Source organism: Drosophila suzukii, chromosome 2R, assembly GCF_043229965.1.
Source record: "Drosophila suzukii chromosome 2R, CBGP_Dsuzu_IsoJpt1.0, whole genome shotgun sequence".
Lineage (NCBI taxonomy): Eukaryota > Metazoa > Arthropoda > Insecta > Diptera > Drosophilidae > Drosophila > Drosophila suzukii.
In genome coordinates, this window is record NC_092081.1 from 7,745,321 (window position 1) to 7,764,883 (window position 19,563).

At 34.2% G+C, this 19,563-nt stretch overlaps 1 protein-coding gene across 3 annotated transcripts in view; it reads right to left on the reverse strand.

Annotated features, from left to right (window-relative positions):
• The window catches only part of psq (BTB-domain-containing protein pipsqueak), a 56,334-nt gene extending 47,727 nt beyond the window's left edge, over window positions 1–8,607 (reverse strand). For 2 of the 3 annotated variants that reach the window (XM_017073653.4, XM_017073651.4), the window contains exons 1-2: window positions 8,346–8,606; window positions 8,120–8,284 (exon numbers count right to left, since the gene is read on the reverse strand). In XM_017073653.4, the coding sequence (XP_016929142.3) occupies window positions 8,120–8,284; window positions 8,346–8,495 (315 nt within the window). In that variant the 5' untranslated portion in view covers window positions 8,496–8,606. Of the gene's footprint in view, window positions 1–8,119; window positions 8,285–8,345 lie in introns of all 3 variants that reach the window. The other variant, XM_017073652.4, reaches the window with a different exon arrangement.
• Between the last annotated feature and the right edge of the window lie 10,956 nt (window positions 8,608–19,563).

Sequence of the window (19,563 nt, forward strand, 5' to 3'; positions counted from 1 at the left end):
TCGCTCGCTCCCTCGCCGTTTGCATTACATACATGTGCGACAGAACGATGAACGATGATGATGAACCGAATTACAAATAAAAAGAATGATGCCAAAAGACGACGACAACGCCAGCGATTAGCAAAAGCAAAAGCAAAGGAGCAAAAGCACTCGCACACACACACACCAACCCACCCACACTTACACACACATATATAGCATACATAGCGGTGGCGAAAAAAAATCGGTCGCAATCGGAAAAAAATGCAAAGGCAGCGACAGCGGCGACGGCGGCGGCAGAACTCTCTCTGCTCTGCACATAAAAAAAAAGAAATAAGAGAAGACGAAAAAATAAAACATAAGCAAGCTCACACAGACACACACACAAGCTCAGAAAAGTGCTCAAGCAGGCTGGAAAAAAATGAGAAGAAACTTTGAGCCTGAGCGCCAACTGACAACAACAACAACGTCAAAAAAAACTGCGGGCAAGAAAGCCGAGGAAAAAATTGCGGCACATCACGCGCACAGTGGGCGAAACCATGTTTGTACAGCACAAAAATATTTCTTTTCTGAATAACCAAAACTTTATAAGACTGGTAGATTTGTATAGCAACAGAAATACCAAATCACATAAGGTTCGTATGTATGTAAGCATTTTTCAAGTGTGCACCAGTTTTTGTTTCTCCTTGTTAAAATTATTTACTGTAATTATTTTATGGTTTGTTTTATACAGCTTTAATTTTTTGACGGAAGTATATAAATAAACCCAAACCTAAAAATGTACAAAAGCAGTTAGTAGTTTAGATATTTATATGTATACCTTGGAACTTTGGTACCCCACATGTGGAAACACCAGTGACTGCGGGTTGCACTTGCTAAAAAAAAATCTGACTGAAAACAATTTGCATTATTGATGAGGAGAACACATTTCTTAACCAACTTGTTTGGGGAAAGAGAAAAAAAAACGAAAGAGGAAGTTGCAAAAGAAAAAATTAAAAATAAAAAAAAATCCGAATGAGTGCAAATGATACATAGCGCAGCCCACAGTACATAACACCCTTAGAAAAATGACCAGCACACTGACCATCTACAGAAGACCCCACCTCCCAAAAAAAAAAAAATACACCCAACATAGAAACCGACTCAAACTCAGACTTCCGACTCGCGACGCCCATTAACTGGAGATGAATTCCCATTCTCAGGACCCCATGATTTGTGTTTGGGTGTCGCGTAGACATTTCTGCCCCATCTTCCCCAAGAACACCAAACCAGTAGCAAAAACAATGGGAACAGATGAGCAAGGAATAAAAAACACAGAATTGTTCAGCAATTGATGGAAGAACGAACATGGTTGTTGTTGCTGTATTTTAGAATAGCCATAAGCGAGAACAAGCAACATGGATGTAAAAATGGGTGTGGACATTGCGCGGATGAATTGGAAATTCGAACTGGGTCCAATGCCGTCCTAATTGGAAGCCGTTTCTAGACCACGGTCAACCAACCAGCCAACGCGAAGTCGGAAAATTGCACTTTTCTCTTACTACGTAAGCTATCCTAAGATTTGCATACGAAAGTAAGATCCATCCATTAATCGTTTTCGACAATAAACCACCAATAGTTTATTAAATAGTTTATTTAATTTTTATTGGATTGTTATTGACTTTTTTAATGACGAAAACAATTTATCTCTTATTTTAAAGTTTGTGACTAGCCCAAATATATAATATCTAAATAATTTGTTTTATCTTCTTTAGGTAATAAAATCTTATATTGATCATTAAAAAAAAAGATATCGAATCCTAAAGATTTGTGGTCTTTGATAAAAATTTTCAAAATCAGTTACGAAAATTTCTCATCTCATCCCACTGTGCGGCAAAAACAATGCACGTTTCGTGAGCCGCAGAAAAAATTGCGCTCTCTGGCCGAAGCAGCAACAACAACAACAACAAGGAGCGCCAAAAGCGAGAGGAGTGTGGGTAAGAAGAAGAGCGCCGAAGACAAGAAGCAGGACGAAAAGTTGAACAGGGAAAAAAATCCTGATGGAACTGGACAGACGCAGCGTCGTCCGCTAAAGGGGGTGGGCCATCGAGGGGGGTCACGGAGCTCTGGGGGGTTGACGCTACGACTTGGACTGAGAATGAAAGTGTATGGGGCAGTCTCCTTGTGTGTATATGTATGTGTGTGTGTGAGCAGCGGCCATTGTTGGGGGCACTCTCACACAGACACACACACCCATAAAGGCGGGCAAAAAAAATTTTTTCTTTGCGCTTCACTCAATTTCGATTTTTTTTTTCTTTTGGTCCGTTTCCTTCGAAAAGTTCAAAGTTGCAAGCGCGCTCTCGCTCTTTCACTCAGCATAAAAAAAAAAGTAATTCTGTTTGCAAGAAAGAACGAAAGAAAAAATCGGAAAAAATGCAAGCCAAGTGGTTCAGACAGAGGGAGAGGGAAAGGGAAAGAGAAAAAGAGAGACCCAGCGAATGCGAGTGCGGGTGGTGTTGGGCCACCCCATTAACTGATGTCCACCTTATTCCCCGTCTCTGTCTTGTAGTTGTCCGTGTGTTTGTGTCCGTTTCAGCTGCTCACATAGTTGGCTAAAGATAAAGGTGAAGGAGCGAGGGAGAAGGAGAGGAGTACACAGTGAGTAAAACAAGTGTAGAATTCGAGATGCACCCTACTCGCATTTAAAAATGTTTTAGTTCTGGTAAAATCTAAAATGAATTTTGTATTAATTTTTCTTATTATTAATAAATAGGCTAAAAAGGCTACATTTCATTGCAATTATGATAAAAATATATAAAAATTGCAATGCAGCTGTGGGTTTTGAACTCGGCCCTCTTAGCTTTTTCCTATTCCTTAAACTTTCATTCAATGCAAGTTACACTCAAATTGAATTATCTGCATATTAAAATTTTTCCCGTGTAACACACATGCAATGAGGCCAAAAGTGGGGAAGGCGGCGAGTGTGTGGGAGTGAGAGGCACGACGCATTGGGAAGACCCTCAAGTGTTGGCATGCAAAAAAAACAAAAAAAAAAGTGCAGAAAAAAAAAACAAAACAAAAAATACATAGCAATAAATATAACCAAAGCACATGGCGTGGCAGACACATGCATTTAAAAGTGGTGGCACTAGGGGGTTAAGGGGATCTGAAGGGGGGTTAAGGGGGTCTAAGGCAACTGGCAACACTAAATCATCTGTGCATGTGTGCGTGTGCTGGCTGACCACGTTTGCTAAAAGCATTAAAGCAGCGCCAGCATTAATTAACGCTTAGCGAAAATCGAATCTGAGCTTAACCCCAAAAAGAAGAGAGGAAAATAAACCAAGAAAAAAGTATGGCAACGCTGGGGTCAACCGGCATGCGGGTGCGAGCGAGATAGCCAGCTTAGGAGCGTAAGAAACCGTTTCTTGGTGCGGCTTTATTTCTTTTTTATTTTTTTGGGGTGAACCTTATTCACATCAAAGGATTCGCAAAACTAATTGTTTTTAAATGTTTCTGCAGAGCAATTATAAAAACCACAAACATTACATAGACATTACTGGATGAATGGAACAATTAAACCATTTCAAAGCCAAAAGTTAGAATAGGCCTTTTAATATATTTAAAAATAAACTTATTTTAATGAAATATAAAAATTCACGAAAATAAAGTATTGTAAGTAATTAGTTAATTATATAAAATGAGAGTGAAGGAACTACAACTTCCAGAAACTAAGGCATAATAAACCTTTTACTATCATGCTAATTGCTTTAAAATTAGTGTTTTTACTTAAAGAAAAATCATGACAATATCCTTTGGTAGTTTTTAATTTAAAAAATTAATTTTCATTGGTACTTTCCTGTAGAAAGGTCCCATTAATATTTTAACTAATTAAGCTGACTTTGTAATTCATTTTGGTAGTTAAAAAAGTTTGTCCAAGAACTCATATTCTTGGGCAGTCGCAACAACAATGAGTAAGTTTGGCAAAACAAAATTGTTTTCTACTTTTTTTTCCCCCCGTTTGGGAACACTCTACTGCAGATTGACCAAAAAGTACGAAAAGTTTTGGTTTCCCCCCATTTCCACTACGATTTTCCCCTCTCGCCCATTGCCAATCTGAAGTCCATACAACAAAATTTTTCAAGGCGAAATGGACGCGCCAAAAAAAAAGGGGGCACCACACACACACACACAGAGAAAGAAACTCGAGAGCAAAAAAAAATGATATCCCCAAAAACACACACACACACACATAGAGAATACGCACCAAGACGAAAGCTTCAGCAGCCCCAAGCACTCACACAGTCAAACAGAAGTTGCGGTTGAAACATACAAAAGTACAAGGGCAAATACAATAACAACAAGAAGTAGCGGCGAATATAAAAATGGGCGAAAAAAAAGAACGTAATACATAAAGTGAAGGAGAAGGAGATGGAGAAGGAGAAGGAGGAAACTCCAAGAACATGTGCAGAAACAACGGCGACAAACGAAAGAGATACAAGCTGTAGTTGTAGTTGTAAAAGTACCCACCGAAAAAAAAGAAAAGTAAAAGAAAATAGAGGCGCAAAAAAATTCAGCAACTTGTGGAGGCTAACGGGGGGGCGGTTTGGGGCTGGGTGGTTGTACAGATGGCCGGCAAAACTTTTGCAGCGAAAATATAAAAATGGAGCGCACGTCTGTGACAAAAACAACAAAAGTAAAAAAAGTGGGTTGAAGAAGGGTGAGGTGGGGAAAGAGAGCATGAATGGGAAGTCGACGTCTGCCAGTCGCCGCAAGAAGAAGAAGCAGCGGCGGAAGGAGGACTTTTTATGTGTGTGTGTGTGTGTGTGTGTGTGAGTGGGAGAGAGAGAGCGGGTGGAAATGGACCACCGTTTGAGCTTATTTTTTTTCATTTTCGCTGCCCCCCTTTTTAGCTTGAGTAATTTTTTATTTCTCAGCAGTGGCGGCGACTTGAGTGCGAAGCAAGTTGAGCGCTCGCCTGTTTGCTCAAGCAAACAACTCTGGTCGCCACACTGGCCGCCACTGTAATGCGGTTGCTGTCCCCGCTTAAGTGGTTGCTGTTTAAATAAGTTAATGTTAACACTTAACAGCGAAGCGGATTTCCGCTGTTGCAATTAACATGACACTTTTTGGTTTTTACATTTTGAATATTTAATTAATATTATTCCTTTCTAGACTTTTCAGTTTATAATTCTTTCTAGATTTGCTTTTCCAAAATAAGTAACAAGCAACTAAAATTTATTTATGATTTAAAAAATAACGAAACATGCCTGAAACGACGAAATACGGTTGTAAAAATTTTTTGTTTTTAATTTTTTTCTTTGCACAAATAGTTATATTTTGATTTCAATAGTTGCTAATAGATACATGTATGGTATTTAAAAGGAAGTTGTCCAAAAAAAAGCAATCATAATTAAAGGACACCATATGTCAAAATTATTATGAGCTGATGTAAATCATTTCTTTATTTTGACTTTATTTTTATTTATTTTATTTTAAATAAATATAAATATGGAATTATTGAGCATAAGTAATCCAGTGCATTCTTTGGTTCTACAGTGTTTCATACAGGAACTTTTCTGAAAAGTAATCTTGCTTTATTTAAAACAATGAGCGAATTCTTTAGAAATCACGGATGTACGTAAAATCGTAATTTTTTAAACATAACGTTTCTAAATCGAATACTGGAAAAGCTTTATATTATTTTCAATAAATAATAGTCCTTAAAAAAATAGATTCCCATATCAAGCATATATTAGCCATATTTTTCACTGAAACAAAGTTTAGCTTAACCCAATTTTAAAACCAATTTGCATTCCCAAATCGGTCAATCAATACTAATTGCTTTTTAAATGAATAAATAACGTATGAGGACATCAGGACATGAAATGGTTTCGCTCACCGATCCAATTAGTTTCAGAATTGATTAGCCTAATTTAATTTTCCCACAGCCCTTTCGACCTGTCGACTTAATATGGCTAGAAATCGATATATTTGTAAAGCTCCGGTGCACAGGGCATGCAAATCAATATTAATTACCAGTTGCGGCAAAACAAAACAACTAACCTGAGGGCATTCCATATCGATATGAAAACCAGCGACATTTCCCCGATAAATGGTATAGTTCGGTGGTATAGTTCTCTATAATATAGTGGAGAGTCTATGTGCCCTGGAGCAACATCGTCAGCAACAAGAATTAATGAAGCACACAAATGACAATTACAATGGGGCGTTGTCGTCAAATGCAAAAGCAACAATGCGAGGCAAGTTGGTGCACCGGGAGAAAAGTATAGTTATTGAAAATCAAAAAAATTATAAATTATAAAATATCAAATTTCAATATTTAAATAAGAAAGATTTAACTGCTTTAATATAACATACATTTGTACAATTCACTTTTTTAAAAAAGCCCGGTCTATTAACAAAGTGGGCATTATTTCACTGGGCGTTATTGCACTCGCCCAATCTTTTAAAGTTTTTGTTTCTAAATTTGAAGAAAAAAAAAAGGTTCTGCATTTTTTGAAACTATAATAGATATATTATGATATTGTATGATCTAAATATTTAAAGTGAACATAGATATCATAATACATATTTATGTAATTAAAATCTAATTTTAATTAAATAAAGAAAGTAACTAAAACATAATATTATAATTAATTTCTTTAAGGACTCAATTTGGTTGCAATTGCAGTTTAAATTGACGATACTAGAACAATTGTTTTCAGTGTAGAAGGCTGGTTTCGGTGGGTGGCATTCAGATAAATACGGGAGAAAAAGGGTGACGTTGGGGAAAAGGGGTTTGCAGAGCTGGGGGAGCTGTGCCCAGATAACAACGACCCTGAAAGTAATTGTACTCGTACCGCTCCGCCTCTATATTTGTGCGTTCAATTTAAAAAAAGAACCACTTTTGTGGTTTGGCTAGCTCTATGTTTTGTTTGTTTGGCAAACCGATTAGGAGGTGGTAATTGTGGGTGCAGTGTATTTTATAAGTGATGGTTTGTGGAATTTAAGCGATTTGACATTCTAGATCAGTCTAGTCCAGTCTAGTCTACTTTATCTTTCAAATAATCTATTCTTGGTCTGGATTAGAAAACTTATGTTCATATAATTAAGGAGCTTGTTAAATAAACCTAAGTCTATATTTTTGTTTATCATTACTTTGATTATCAAACAATGATAAACATTATTATATAATCTGTCCTAATAAACATAAAATCAGAAGCAATAATGGTTAAAGCATATGTCAATAGGCGTCAAGCCTGATAGAATTATAATTTTTTCGCTCACATTTTATTATTGATAAGCAAGATCCTAAAAATAGTTCTTCACAATGATATCTTATCCATAAAACAAAACAATTCACATGTGGTACCTTTCTAATGTGAAGATTGTATAATTTTAGTCGGGCAAAAAACAAAAAACTATTTAAACAGCCCCTTAACAAATGACGATATTCTATGAAAGGCCTAATAAATGTACATATGTACAAGTAATCGGATATGAAAAGATATCTTTACCGCAAAACGAAAACATAAACATGGGAGGTTTTCAGAGAAGAATTATGAAGTGTTTATTAACTTTGTTATATATTCTTAATATAGGAATTCTTTTAGCTCCTATTACCGACATTAAGATGAAATAAAGTATTGTATTATACAAAGTTGGTATAATATAGGTACCTATTTGTTTTTAAATATGGTTCTACTGTATCATATTTAAGTCCCTATACCATTAAAAACGGTTCTTTGTTGATTTTCCTCATCTTATAACTAAGTTTTATTAAATATAGTTACCTATTTGTTATTTTGTTCTACTCTATCACATTTAAATTTAAATTATTTTGGTATAAGCCTAAGTAGGCACATACTTTATTAACACGCCTCATAAGAATGGTTCTTGTTTTCATGTTGTACGTCATCTTAACTGAAAATCCCGAAATCAGCGGGCAGGTGAAGCCACAGTGTGGCATGTTACTATATCTGGCTTTTTAAATGTACATTATAAAAGTCGTTTAAGTCTATCACGGCCGAGGATCCAGTGGTTAAATTTTAAAATAATCTTTGCTATTTGTTCTGCATATTGAGAACTGCTCTTTACGAAAATTCCCCACTTTACAACTAAGGACTATTACTTGTTAAATAAACACCTAACATCGACTCACCTGTAATTCCGATTCGGTGACGTCGATTTCCCCACGATAAACAAAATCAATGATGGTTTTCAGGTCGGTGAAGATGATGTCGGCGGGCAGGATGATGGTGGGATGTTTGCATGGGTTCTCGAGTAGTAGTTTTTGGAAATACGTCGAGCAGGCGGACAAGACAACCTAAAAAAAAATAACAAAATTAGTTTATTATGAATAGATTGAATACTTTATAGATACTCACCTTGTGCGCCTTCAGGGATCCGTGTTCGCAGGATAGGGTTACGTCCACAAAGGACAGATCCTCGCGCAGCTGCTGGAACACTGACGTCATCGTATTCTGATAGTTATTCCAGCGCAGGCTGAAATACTGATGTCCTCGTACCGCTGCCATTTTAATGTTTTTTTTTTCTTTCCTTCAGGAAGCTTCCTTGTTGAATTCCTGTAGCTGGCTTTTGTTTATGGTTTCTGGCGTGCTCAACACGTTGTCTATATGTATCCTATATCCGGCTGGAAAAGAGAGTAAAGATTCAGTTTAATATGGTTTATTTAGTGGTGCTTTAGTAGGAAAATCAATCAATACAATAAGGATAGCTGGCTGGATAGCTGACTGCATCCTCCGAATTGAGTTCTTGGCGAATTGCCGTTCCCGATGCAACTGAATCACCACCAACCACATGTTGAAGATGCTATAAAAAGGAGTCGCAGTCAGTCGGTCCATTGTGTTTGAGAGCTTTACAACGAGTTTCAGGGAATAACTTGGAATGTGGGTGGGGTAGGGGGTCGGTGGGAGTGGGGTGGAGGAGGAGAAACTATGCCGAAGACAGGTAGGAGAATTTATACTAGATAAATCCTGGTCGAACAGCTGATATCCTGTAGGATTAGGTTATCAGTTTCCAGATAGCAAACATACCCAAATACTTCCTACTTACACTAAATATTGCTTATACAGTCCAACATCTGAATATTTGATAAGGGAACACTAATCCAATTTACAAACAATTTTTTTAATAAGGAAACCCTTCTAACTGGAGACATAACATTTATAATTATTATAAACTGCCACATGCAATCTAATTTTAATTGGAAAAATCATAATAATGATTAATACTTCTGTTTAAATCCTTTTAAAGGTATCTAAAAGTATGCTTTGTTAGTTTCATGATAAAAGTCCAACGGAATATACTTTTGTCTTAGATCTTTAGACAGCTTATCCTGAAAAGATCCATTTGACAATCCCTGTATTAGTGATTTTAAACCTTAAATATATGTTTATTATAAAATACCACTATTACTAAATATATTTGGACTTCATTAAAAGAAGTTTTTAATTGTTTTTAATTTTTCCTGGATTCCCAAATGGTTACTCATTATAAACTAAATTACTATGTACCCACTTACTATAATTTTGCTCACTACATTTATTTTGTCTCCCAGATCATTTATCTCTACCCAAAGTTTAACCCGCGACAACCCATCGAATGGCAACTATTTTTACTTTATTTAGTGCTGGTCATGTCGCGTGGTTTTTAGCACTGCTGGAATGGTTTTGTTTTGCACATTTTCATGTAAAATGCAGGGCCAGACCCAAAGGAAGAAAACTGAAACTGAAACCAGTTTTTAGTGTAACTTTATGCCCTTATAGAGGGTATAATATTGTGTTGATAAATTTGTAACCTACGTTTATTTCTATGAACTTAAAATTTAGGTTTAGCATTATAAGATTAATTATATTTTCTAAATGAGAGTTAAATAATAGTCGAAATCCGATAAGAACTAGATCTTATTTTTAAAGAAGATTGAATATATTTTTTAAAAAACTGTCAGCATTATCAAAATTTAGTCGAGATACATAAAGTTCTATTAAAATCGAGCACCTATCCTAAAAATTATATCCGAACCACCTCCCCAAATGACTAATACACTTATCTTATAACAGAGAGGGTATCCTAACTTCTGTTTTCCGAATAAAACTTCCTTTCTCGTTTTCAATGGCACGTATTGGTGCCTGCAAGTTGTTTTTGCTAGTTGGGGGCATTGTCAAAAAAAAAAAGAATAGGTATAAAAAAAGAATAATAGGAATGCTGAAAGGATGAGGATGCTCGAAGAAGCAACTTGCCGTGCAAATAGAATGGGAGGCAATGCAGCGATGAAGAGGAGGAGGAGGAGGTGGGGGATGTGAAACCAACTTTTGCTTGCAATTTTCAATGAGGAGGTTAAAATGCAACCACAATTTTATGCCAAACAATAAGGGAGAATTTCATGGGATTTTTTATTACAAAGTCAAAACTACAGTGGAACTTGGTTCTTAAATAAAGTTATGTTATATTTTCAAAATATATGTTGATTTACTTTAAACAATTTAATAAAAATTAAATAATTTAAATTTAACCTTATAAAATTAAACAAATGTAAATTGGTCTACACAAACATGTATATTTTTTTATTTATGTTAAATTATTTATTTTTAAAAAATCTTGAACAACTTAATTCTGGAATTTAAATATATTGTGATTAATATTAGGGCCCACTGTATTTTCATTTAATTTTGTGAAGAAAATTCGCAATCAAAACAAAACGGCGGCAAGAAAAAAGGTGTGAAGGGAAAGAGGAAGAATAGGTGTTGCCACCCACTCACAAATCTGGCGCCTCTCCCGCTCTCTCCCTCTCTTTTTTATTGCTCCCAGAGAGGCTTATCATTAATCGCGCATTATGCGGTTGGTTCCCGTTGTTACGATTCTTCTTCTTTCTTTACTAGACCAATCCATGTTATTTTTTCTGCTATTGTTCGCCCCCCTGTTGCTATCTCTCTCTTGCACTCACATGCATCAGTTTTGCCGCCTTTTCCTTTTTTGGGATCTGTTCTTTTGCATTTCCCCCTTTTCTCTTCCCTTCTGCATGTGCATGTTTATTTGGCAAATGGATAATCTGTGTTTGTAGTAGTAGTTTTTATGTGTTTGTGCAATGGCTTTATCACTTTTTCTAGTTCTTTAATTTTTGTTTTATGCACTTTGTGATTATACAGCATTTAAAGGTCTTGTACTACAAAGTTGAATTTTATTTAGGGGAAAACCCTTTAATTTGTACCATTTTTCAATTTACTCAAAATATTTATATCATAGATACGTTACAAAAAGTTATTTCCTGTTACTTGAAATAATCACAATTTTAGAGTTTATTATTATAATATAATCTATCTTAAATTCATAAAACGGGTTAACATTGGTGATCTGTTCTAGATGTCGTGACAAAACTTCTATACAAAAAAAAAGTGAAATAAATGGTCTGGGAAATTTGTCAATTATTAAAATATTGCTTACACGCGACTTTTGCGATTAATTTAATAATTGAATTAAAAAAAAATAATTGCAAATGCATTTTGAAATTGAAACCTATTAAAACCTTGATCTAGATTAAAAAAAATTGTTTAAATTTTGGAATTAACATACAGAACACTCTTACGAATTTAACGAAAACTTTCCAAAATCATTTTTTCGAATTAAAAAACTTATTTAATAATTTCAAAAACACAAAAAAAAGCCTGGTATCTGTTACAGCAACTTTAAGTTTTTGTTAAAATTAAATAAATAAAAAATTAATCTATTATAAAATATTTGCAATTATTTTGATATTAACACATTTTTCTCAGTACTAATTCAACAAAACAGTTTAGTTAAAATAATATTTTTTACAATTACATTAGCTACATAGGTCAGTAAATAAAAAAAGTTCTTAAAAATAAAGGTTTCTCTCTTGTGCAGCCCACTGTACTTAGTTTGTCAATTATTTAACCCTTTTGGACCCATTGTCCACAGGCAAGGCAACTTCGTTTTCGTTGCGTCTCTTCTTTGGTTTAGCATGGTGTGCATGCGAGCGAGCGAGACAGCTGCAAATGAGAGGGAGAGCGAGGGGGGTGGGGAGCAACGAAGAAGAAGAAGGGGGAGGCAAGGGCGCAAGACAAATGACAGCGCGCTGCGAAATGAGTGAGTGGGTGAAGGAGAGGCGAAAAGAAAATGGATTTTAAACATTTTTGTTTTGATTATTATTGTTCTTGTTCGTCGCAAAACTTTGCAAAGCAAACGGGGCGAAGAGCGGGAAAGGGACAGTCGAGCGGAGAGTGAGAGAGCGAGTATGTGTGAGAGAGAGGGAGCGGGATGTAATGCAAATGTAATGCTGAACAATTGCATTTGCCAATTGAAACCAATTGAAAGGTTTGCAGTCCCCCCCCCCCCCCCCCCCTTCTTTTTATTGCACTCTGCAAACAACAAATACATATGTTCGCCTCTTATTTTTAGTTTAGTTTTGTGGGGCTGCTCTGTCTCTTTACCTTTTCGCTATTTATATTTGATTTTCGCTGCTGCTGCAATTTGCCGCCTGCCTTTTTGCATAATAATAGAGGAAATACGTCAAAGAGTTCCCGTTACGTTGCGTTTTGTTGTTTTTGTTACTGCTGCTTCTTTTTTTTTGTACTGCATGCGTATTTACCGCCAGTTTTGTGTTGTTTTTGCTGCTGCTTCTCTTGTTTTTTCTTCTCTTTTTCGCTTGTTCACCTCTTTTTCCGTTTTTTTTTTTTTTTTGTTAAATTTTGGTTCGCTTTTATTTTTATTTTCCACTGCGCCTTTTGCTTCTACGCTCGCTCACGCACACACGCGCGCACGCACCGCACGTACACACACACACACGCATTGCGATTGGTTTTTCATAATTCGCAAGGCAGAAAACTAAAGAATTTTGGATTCTATTTGATTTTCTAGGGGCTGGCACGCTGCTGTCGCTACATATTTTTAACCATTTGGCTGACCATTTCCATTGGCGCCGCACTTTGACCGCCTCATAATGCGTCAATAAATCGGCTTGCTAAATTCCCAACCGCGCTTTTCCGCACTCTTTTTCGCGCACGCACCGAATTTCGCTGGCAAAACGGAATTTAAAATAATAATTATTTTTTCAGCTCGTCGTTCATCGCAGTGCTCGTGTTCGCCATTTTCGTGTGGCGCTGCCGGATCGCCGAAAGGTGCTCAAAGGTAGCAAAAGGTGTTAGAAGTTATCAATTTACTTGTTTAATAGTCAGAATTACTTTATTATTTGTTTTCCAACTTGTTTATATTCTTTGTTTATTTTCCTTCGTGGCAAAATCCTTCTATATCTTGTTATTTCTCTAAAGTCTACAACTAGGTGGCATCCTCTTATCGGCTGTTCTTTGCCTAGCCACTTGCACTAGCTAGTTGTCTCGTTCGCACCCCTGCCTTTTCATATATTGATTTTTTTCGCTGTGGACTTTGCTTTGGGCGCGAAAACAATCGCAATTTGAAAATTGTAAAAAGATAAGCATAAAATTTTTAGATGTTGAGACTGACAATATTATAATCAGCAACCGTAATTTTTAGTTTTATGTTAAAGACAAAGAAAGTATTTGAAAAGCAAATACTTTTAACTACACAGTGTATTAAAAATAAATGATTAAAAAATAAGTGCTTAATACATACGTCATTTTACTTAAAATAAGACATATATTTTACTTACTGTTCTAAATATAACATTATTGTTTTGAAACCTATAAGATATAATAATCCCACTAAAACTATTTATATTTTTATTATATACAAAATGACAGTTTTTAGATAAACAATATTAATTGTAAAATATATCATCTCTACTATAAATAATAACGATTTAAAGGTGTTTAAAATATATATTTAAAAATCAAAATATTTCCCAGAGCTGCCACCTAGTTAGGCAGCATTCCAAACAAAAGCTGGCTGTTATGTAACTACCGATAGTCATCTAAACGACTATCGATATTTTGGCGGCATAATTTTGCAAACTCAAATTTATAAGCCCATTGAAACTCGATCATTACATTACATTTCCAAATGAAATTAGAAACCCGTTTAATGCTCGTGTGCTTGCAAGTCATGATTGCTAAAATGCCGAAAAACTTTATGTATTTATAATAAGCAAATAAATATTCGCCACGAACTACGCTGCGAAATTTGCATAATGAAGGCGAAACCATTCAAATGAGTTGCACTTTTTCCGCTGCCTCAAATTGTATAAATATGTGCGAGTGGGTGGGAGTCGCCTAGCCCCATAAAAAACCATAAAAAACGAAGCTAGCATACAAAACGACTGATTTGCAGCGCAGAAATATAAACATATATATATAAAGTGTATACAGGGATTTGCATTTTGGATGCGTGGAGCCGCGGGTAAAAGCTAATAGCTAATGGAGAACTTACGTGCCAATTGACATTCATGAGTCCCAAGGTCGAATACATTAAAATAATTGCATGTTCTAGCTCCACAATAGCAAAAGAATAGCAAAAAAAAAATAAACAAAAAAAATAACATAATTGTAGCATGATCAAGTCGGAAATTAATTGCCCTGGTTTTCCAACTTTCCAGCGCGGAAAAATCGATCGAATGTGGGGTTACAAAAGTGGGGTTGGAAGTGGAAATCCAGCGAGGTCGTTCCAGTAATTGCCGTGTGTGTTCGCCTATGTATTTACCCACCGAAAAATACACCTCTTGCTATGCTATGCACATGTATAGATACACTGAAAAAAAAAACATAATAAATATTACAAAAAAATTTGGAATCAAGGTACAAAAATTTAGATACAATGATAGTCTTTATATAACATATAAAACATTTAAAGATATCCAAAATAGAATTTTTTATTAAAATCAAAGTTTAAAATCTTAAAATTTAACTATGTATCAATTAAAACTAATAAAAACAGCTAAAAATAAAGAAATCGAATATGATATCTTTGGTTTTTCCAAGGATATTTTTTATCAGTGCACCTTATAATTATAGGCGCACATTTCCCCCTTGGAAAACCCACAAACGCACCCTATACTCCATTCAAATAACCCCACACGTCAGCCACATAAACATATATCGTGTGCACAAGTATTTATTTTGGTACATGCACTACGAATTGAGTGGCGGGCGGAACTTTATCGTGTCACGAGGTTAAAACATTTAAATAGGTTATACGACACCCAATCATATCTGTGAAATATAGCTATACATCCATATGCATGATAGAAAATTCAGAGCCATAGAACAACTCAAGATCTTATTACAGAGTCAAGGATTTAAAGATATGTAGTTTAATAATTTTAAGAAGATTAAATCTGTTCAGTGAAATAGCATAGACAACTTTTGGTTTCTTTACCATTAAAAGGTTAAACCATTATAAAAACATATATATTTTTTATTTTATTTTGAAGATCGATAGGTTAGACTTAAGATCACTTAAATATTTGTATAAAGTTTTAAGAAGAAACCAACTAATTTATATCTCTTTTTAACCTTTTTCTTACGTTTAAGATTGTATTAGCCCAAAAAATTTAAATTTAATTAGGTAAACCCCATTTATACTTTATTTAATTTTATTTTGATTTTGTATAAACGGAAATTGGGTGTAATCTTAAAAGAATCAGTTATAAATGTTTAAGAAATCTAACAAACTTTCTTCCAAAGTAAAGAACTCATTAAAAGCTTCGTTTTTTTGCTTGAATATAGAGTCCTTATAAAGTGGAAATCCTCTTCTTCTCCCCAAAACTAAAACCCAAGTTAATCGTTATTGATTTAACAGTTCCCCCAATTCCAATTGGACTTTCCACTTCCATCTCTAAAACACACACATGCACACTCACATAATATGGGAAGGACAAACAAACAAAACAAAAGATCCCCCACACCAACAAAAAAAAACAACAACAATTGGGATCGAAATGGAAATGGAAGCAGCGCGCTGCTCCAAAAAAAGCATAAAGCACGTAAATGGAAAATGGAAAGGGATGGGGAGAGGAAGAGGAAGAGGAAGGGGGGTGTAGGGAGGGAAGAGAACAATTAGGCAGAAGAGAGAAAGGGGGCAAGAGAGAGAGATAGAGAGACATGGGAGAGCCAGGAAAATGAGAGTGAGCTGCAACAATTAATGCATATTAAGGTCAGCTTTTCTACTTTTCTGCCCTTCTGCTCCGCTTTTCGAAAAAAGCCAAGTGCGGCCCACAGGTGGCGCCAGCAGTTCTAAATCCAACCAGGGAAATCTTTATAAATATCAAAGCTCCAAAACCCAAAAAAATGATATTAGTATATTTTGGAAAATTAAATATTTATAATGTGGACTTAGATTTTCTAAATTAATCTTTGGCATGTAAAATTTTCTTTATGGTCTCAAAACGATTTAAAAAATAATCCATTTGACAGAAGCAAAGATATGTGAATAATAAATCTGGAATGTAGTACATTTGACGTACTAAGTAAATATTATAATAGCTTTATCTAAAAATAAAAATATTTGAAATTAATTATTTTTAACACAAAAATACAGCTACATATTTTGTTAAATATTGTATTAAAATGTTTTATTATTATTGTTATTATTATTTAACATATAATAATAATGGTTTATAAAATACCATTACTAGTTCCAAAAATCAAAGTTGGGATTAAAAGGGGTTTGTTTCTTTACTTTAAATAAAGTAAGTTTTGTATTTTTTAAGGAATTATATTATCAGAAGTTTTATTTTCAGGATACTTTGAGTTCCAGATATCATAGCACAGGTAAGTATAATGCAGTAAATTTCATTATTATACACTAATTCCAAAAATCAGTATTAGTATTTTAATAGTATAGATGTATTTCTAGAGTTTCGCAACATTTGACTGGGGAAGTTAGGAGCTAGGGAAAGATCGATGGATCGAACATACATAAATAGCGCTGATTTCAGAGTCCATGATCCACAAACTTGGTTTCCAAAAATGTTAACGTTAAATAACTTAAGTTATTTTCATATCTTTACATATTTTGGGAACTTTAAGTTAAGTTTATTAAATATTTACTAAGAATTTATATTATAAGAAATATTATAATAAGGGTAAATAAAAAAAAAAAATGAAACTAGTTCTACTAAATATCAAAGTTAGAGTTTAAATATTATTCATTTCTAGAGTTTTGCAACATTTGATTGGGGAAAATGGGAGATTGGGGATCGATCGATGGAACTGGGTTCCCAAAAATGTTAATGTTAAATAATAAATGTATGATACTTTTATATCTTAACATATTGCGAAACCTTAGGTTATTAAAAAACTATATTATAAGAAAAAGTATTTTGGGTTACAGGTACCAAAGCAGGTTCTAAAAATCAACGTAAGATTTTAAATATTATTCATTTCTAGAGTTTTGCAACATTTGATTGGGGAAAATGGGAACTGGGGAAAGATCGATGGAGCGAAAATTCATAAATAGCGCTGATTTCACAGTCGATGATCCACAAACTGGGTTCCCAAAAATGCCGATGAGCAAACACACACACTAACACACACACAACCCACTCGAAAAGCCGAAAAACTTCTGTTTTTGGCATGGAAAGGCAACAACAACCACAAAAACAACAATAACAACAGCAACCAGTTAACAAAAGCCACAATTTACAGAGCGATTGACGTCATTTGGAAGGTTTATACATTATTTTTTGTTGTTGTTGGTTTTGTTTTTGTTTTTTTCTATGGAAAAGTTTATGTAAGTCTGTGGGCTGAAAATGTGTTTTTGCGTGTGTATTAGTGCGCGTGTTGGGCGACAAGTGCAATGCATTTCTTGAATGGTGCGCATGCACCCACCCCCCTCCGCCACCCCCTAAGAAGAGAGCGAGAGAGAGAGAGAGGGCGGGGAGAGAGTGCGGAGAGGGAGTCAAAAAGCTTTTATGAGTGTGTGCAAAGCAATCTCATGTCATAAGTGCATAAAAATTGCAAGGCCCTGAAAAGCGGTTCGCTTCACATGACAAACATTAGATTTATCAGTCGAGCTCTCTCTTTCTTTCCCTCTCTCTCTCTCTCTCTCTTTCTCTTTGGTATCCCTATCTCTTTCCCGGCCTCTCCACCGCTCATTATCTAATGTTCACTTTAGAGGTTTTTGCAAAAATAAAAAGAAATAAGAGTAAAAACTATAACCTGCCCTAGAACTTTTTTTACATACCAACTTATGCACACACGCGTTGATATAAAGTTCGTGTGTAAGCACAGTGGCGGCCAAAATCATAGCACCTTTTATAGCTTACCTATCAAAATTTTTTTTTAAGTTAAAAAATTTTTTTTTTATATGGTAATCCCAATATAGTTCCTTTTGTCCGGAAATTTATAGATTTTGAGACCAAAGTGATAAGTTCTATAGAATTCTATATATAAATTCCGAATTACTAAAGAAAAATATTTTTTTTTATCATATAATTGTAGGTTTTAGTAAATAAATAAAGCAACAAAGAAATGTTGAGAAAGTAATGATCTATTTACATCTATATCTAATATTTGTATTACCTTTTGAGTTATCAAATGGTATAGAAACAGTTGATTAATTTTCTAATTTTATGAACTATATATTTTGAGCTTTGTGAAACTTAAGTTTAAAAAGTCAATTAACAGTTGCTTAATCCTAAATATATGTTCTATTAAAAAATTTCGCAGAATCAGTGGGGGAGGGGCGAGTCCGACATCCTTAAGTTTAAAACCGTTTTGTTTAAAAAATGCTAAAATGTTGCATATTTTTTAGTGAAAAATTGAAAAAAAACTCCATTTTTTTATAAGTTTTTGTTTTTTTATACAAAAATTAGTTTCTAAGTAGACTCTGACTAATTCCTTAGACTAATCAGTACTTAAAACTAAATACTTTTTTTTAAATATTTTTAGACTTTAAATAATAAGTAATTATCTATTCCTTTATAATGAGTAAGAATTTTTTTTTTAACTTTTATTTTTTAATATTATTTGGATAAAGCATACCAAATTCCAAATTTTTAAGCAACAAGAAAATGTTGACAAAGTAATGAGCTGTGCATTACCTATATACATCAATATCTATTATTTTTATTATCCTTTGAGTTATCAAATTGTATAGAATTTTTTATTTTTTTTTTTTCTAATTTTATGAACTATATATTTTGAGCTTTGTGAAACTTAAGTTTTAAAACACTTTTTGCTACGCAAAAAAAAATCCATGAACATTTTCTTAATCCTATGTTTTATTAAAAAAAATCGCAGTACAATGGAGGTGGGGCGAAACCGACCTCCTTAAGTTTAGAACTGGTTTGTTTAACTAGTGCTCAAATGTTGCATACTTTTGAGTGCAAAAAAATGAAAAAAACACAATTTTTTTGATACGTTTTTTTTAAGTATAAAAAAATATATTTCTAAGTAGACCCTGACTAATTCCTGATAATAATCAGTAATTAAAACCAAATACTTTTTTTAATATATTTAGACTTAAAATAATGCGTAATTATCTGTTTTGTAATAATGAGTAATACTTTTTTTTTGGATTTTTGTTTTTTAATATTTTTTGGATAAGGCATTAAATATGTTTACTTTTATCAGTCGAATTTCGCCTATAAATTCTGGGTATATTTATGCCCAAAGTTCAGTAACGTTGCGATCAGAGTGGACAGAGGTTAAA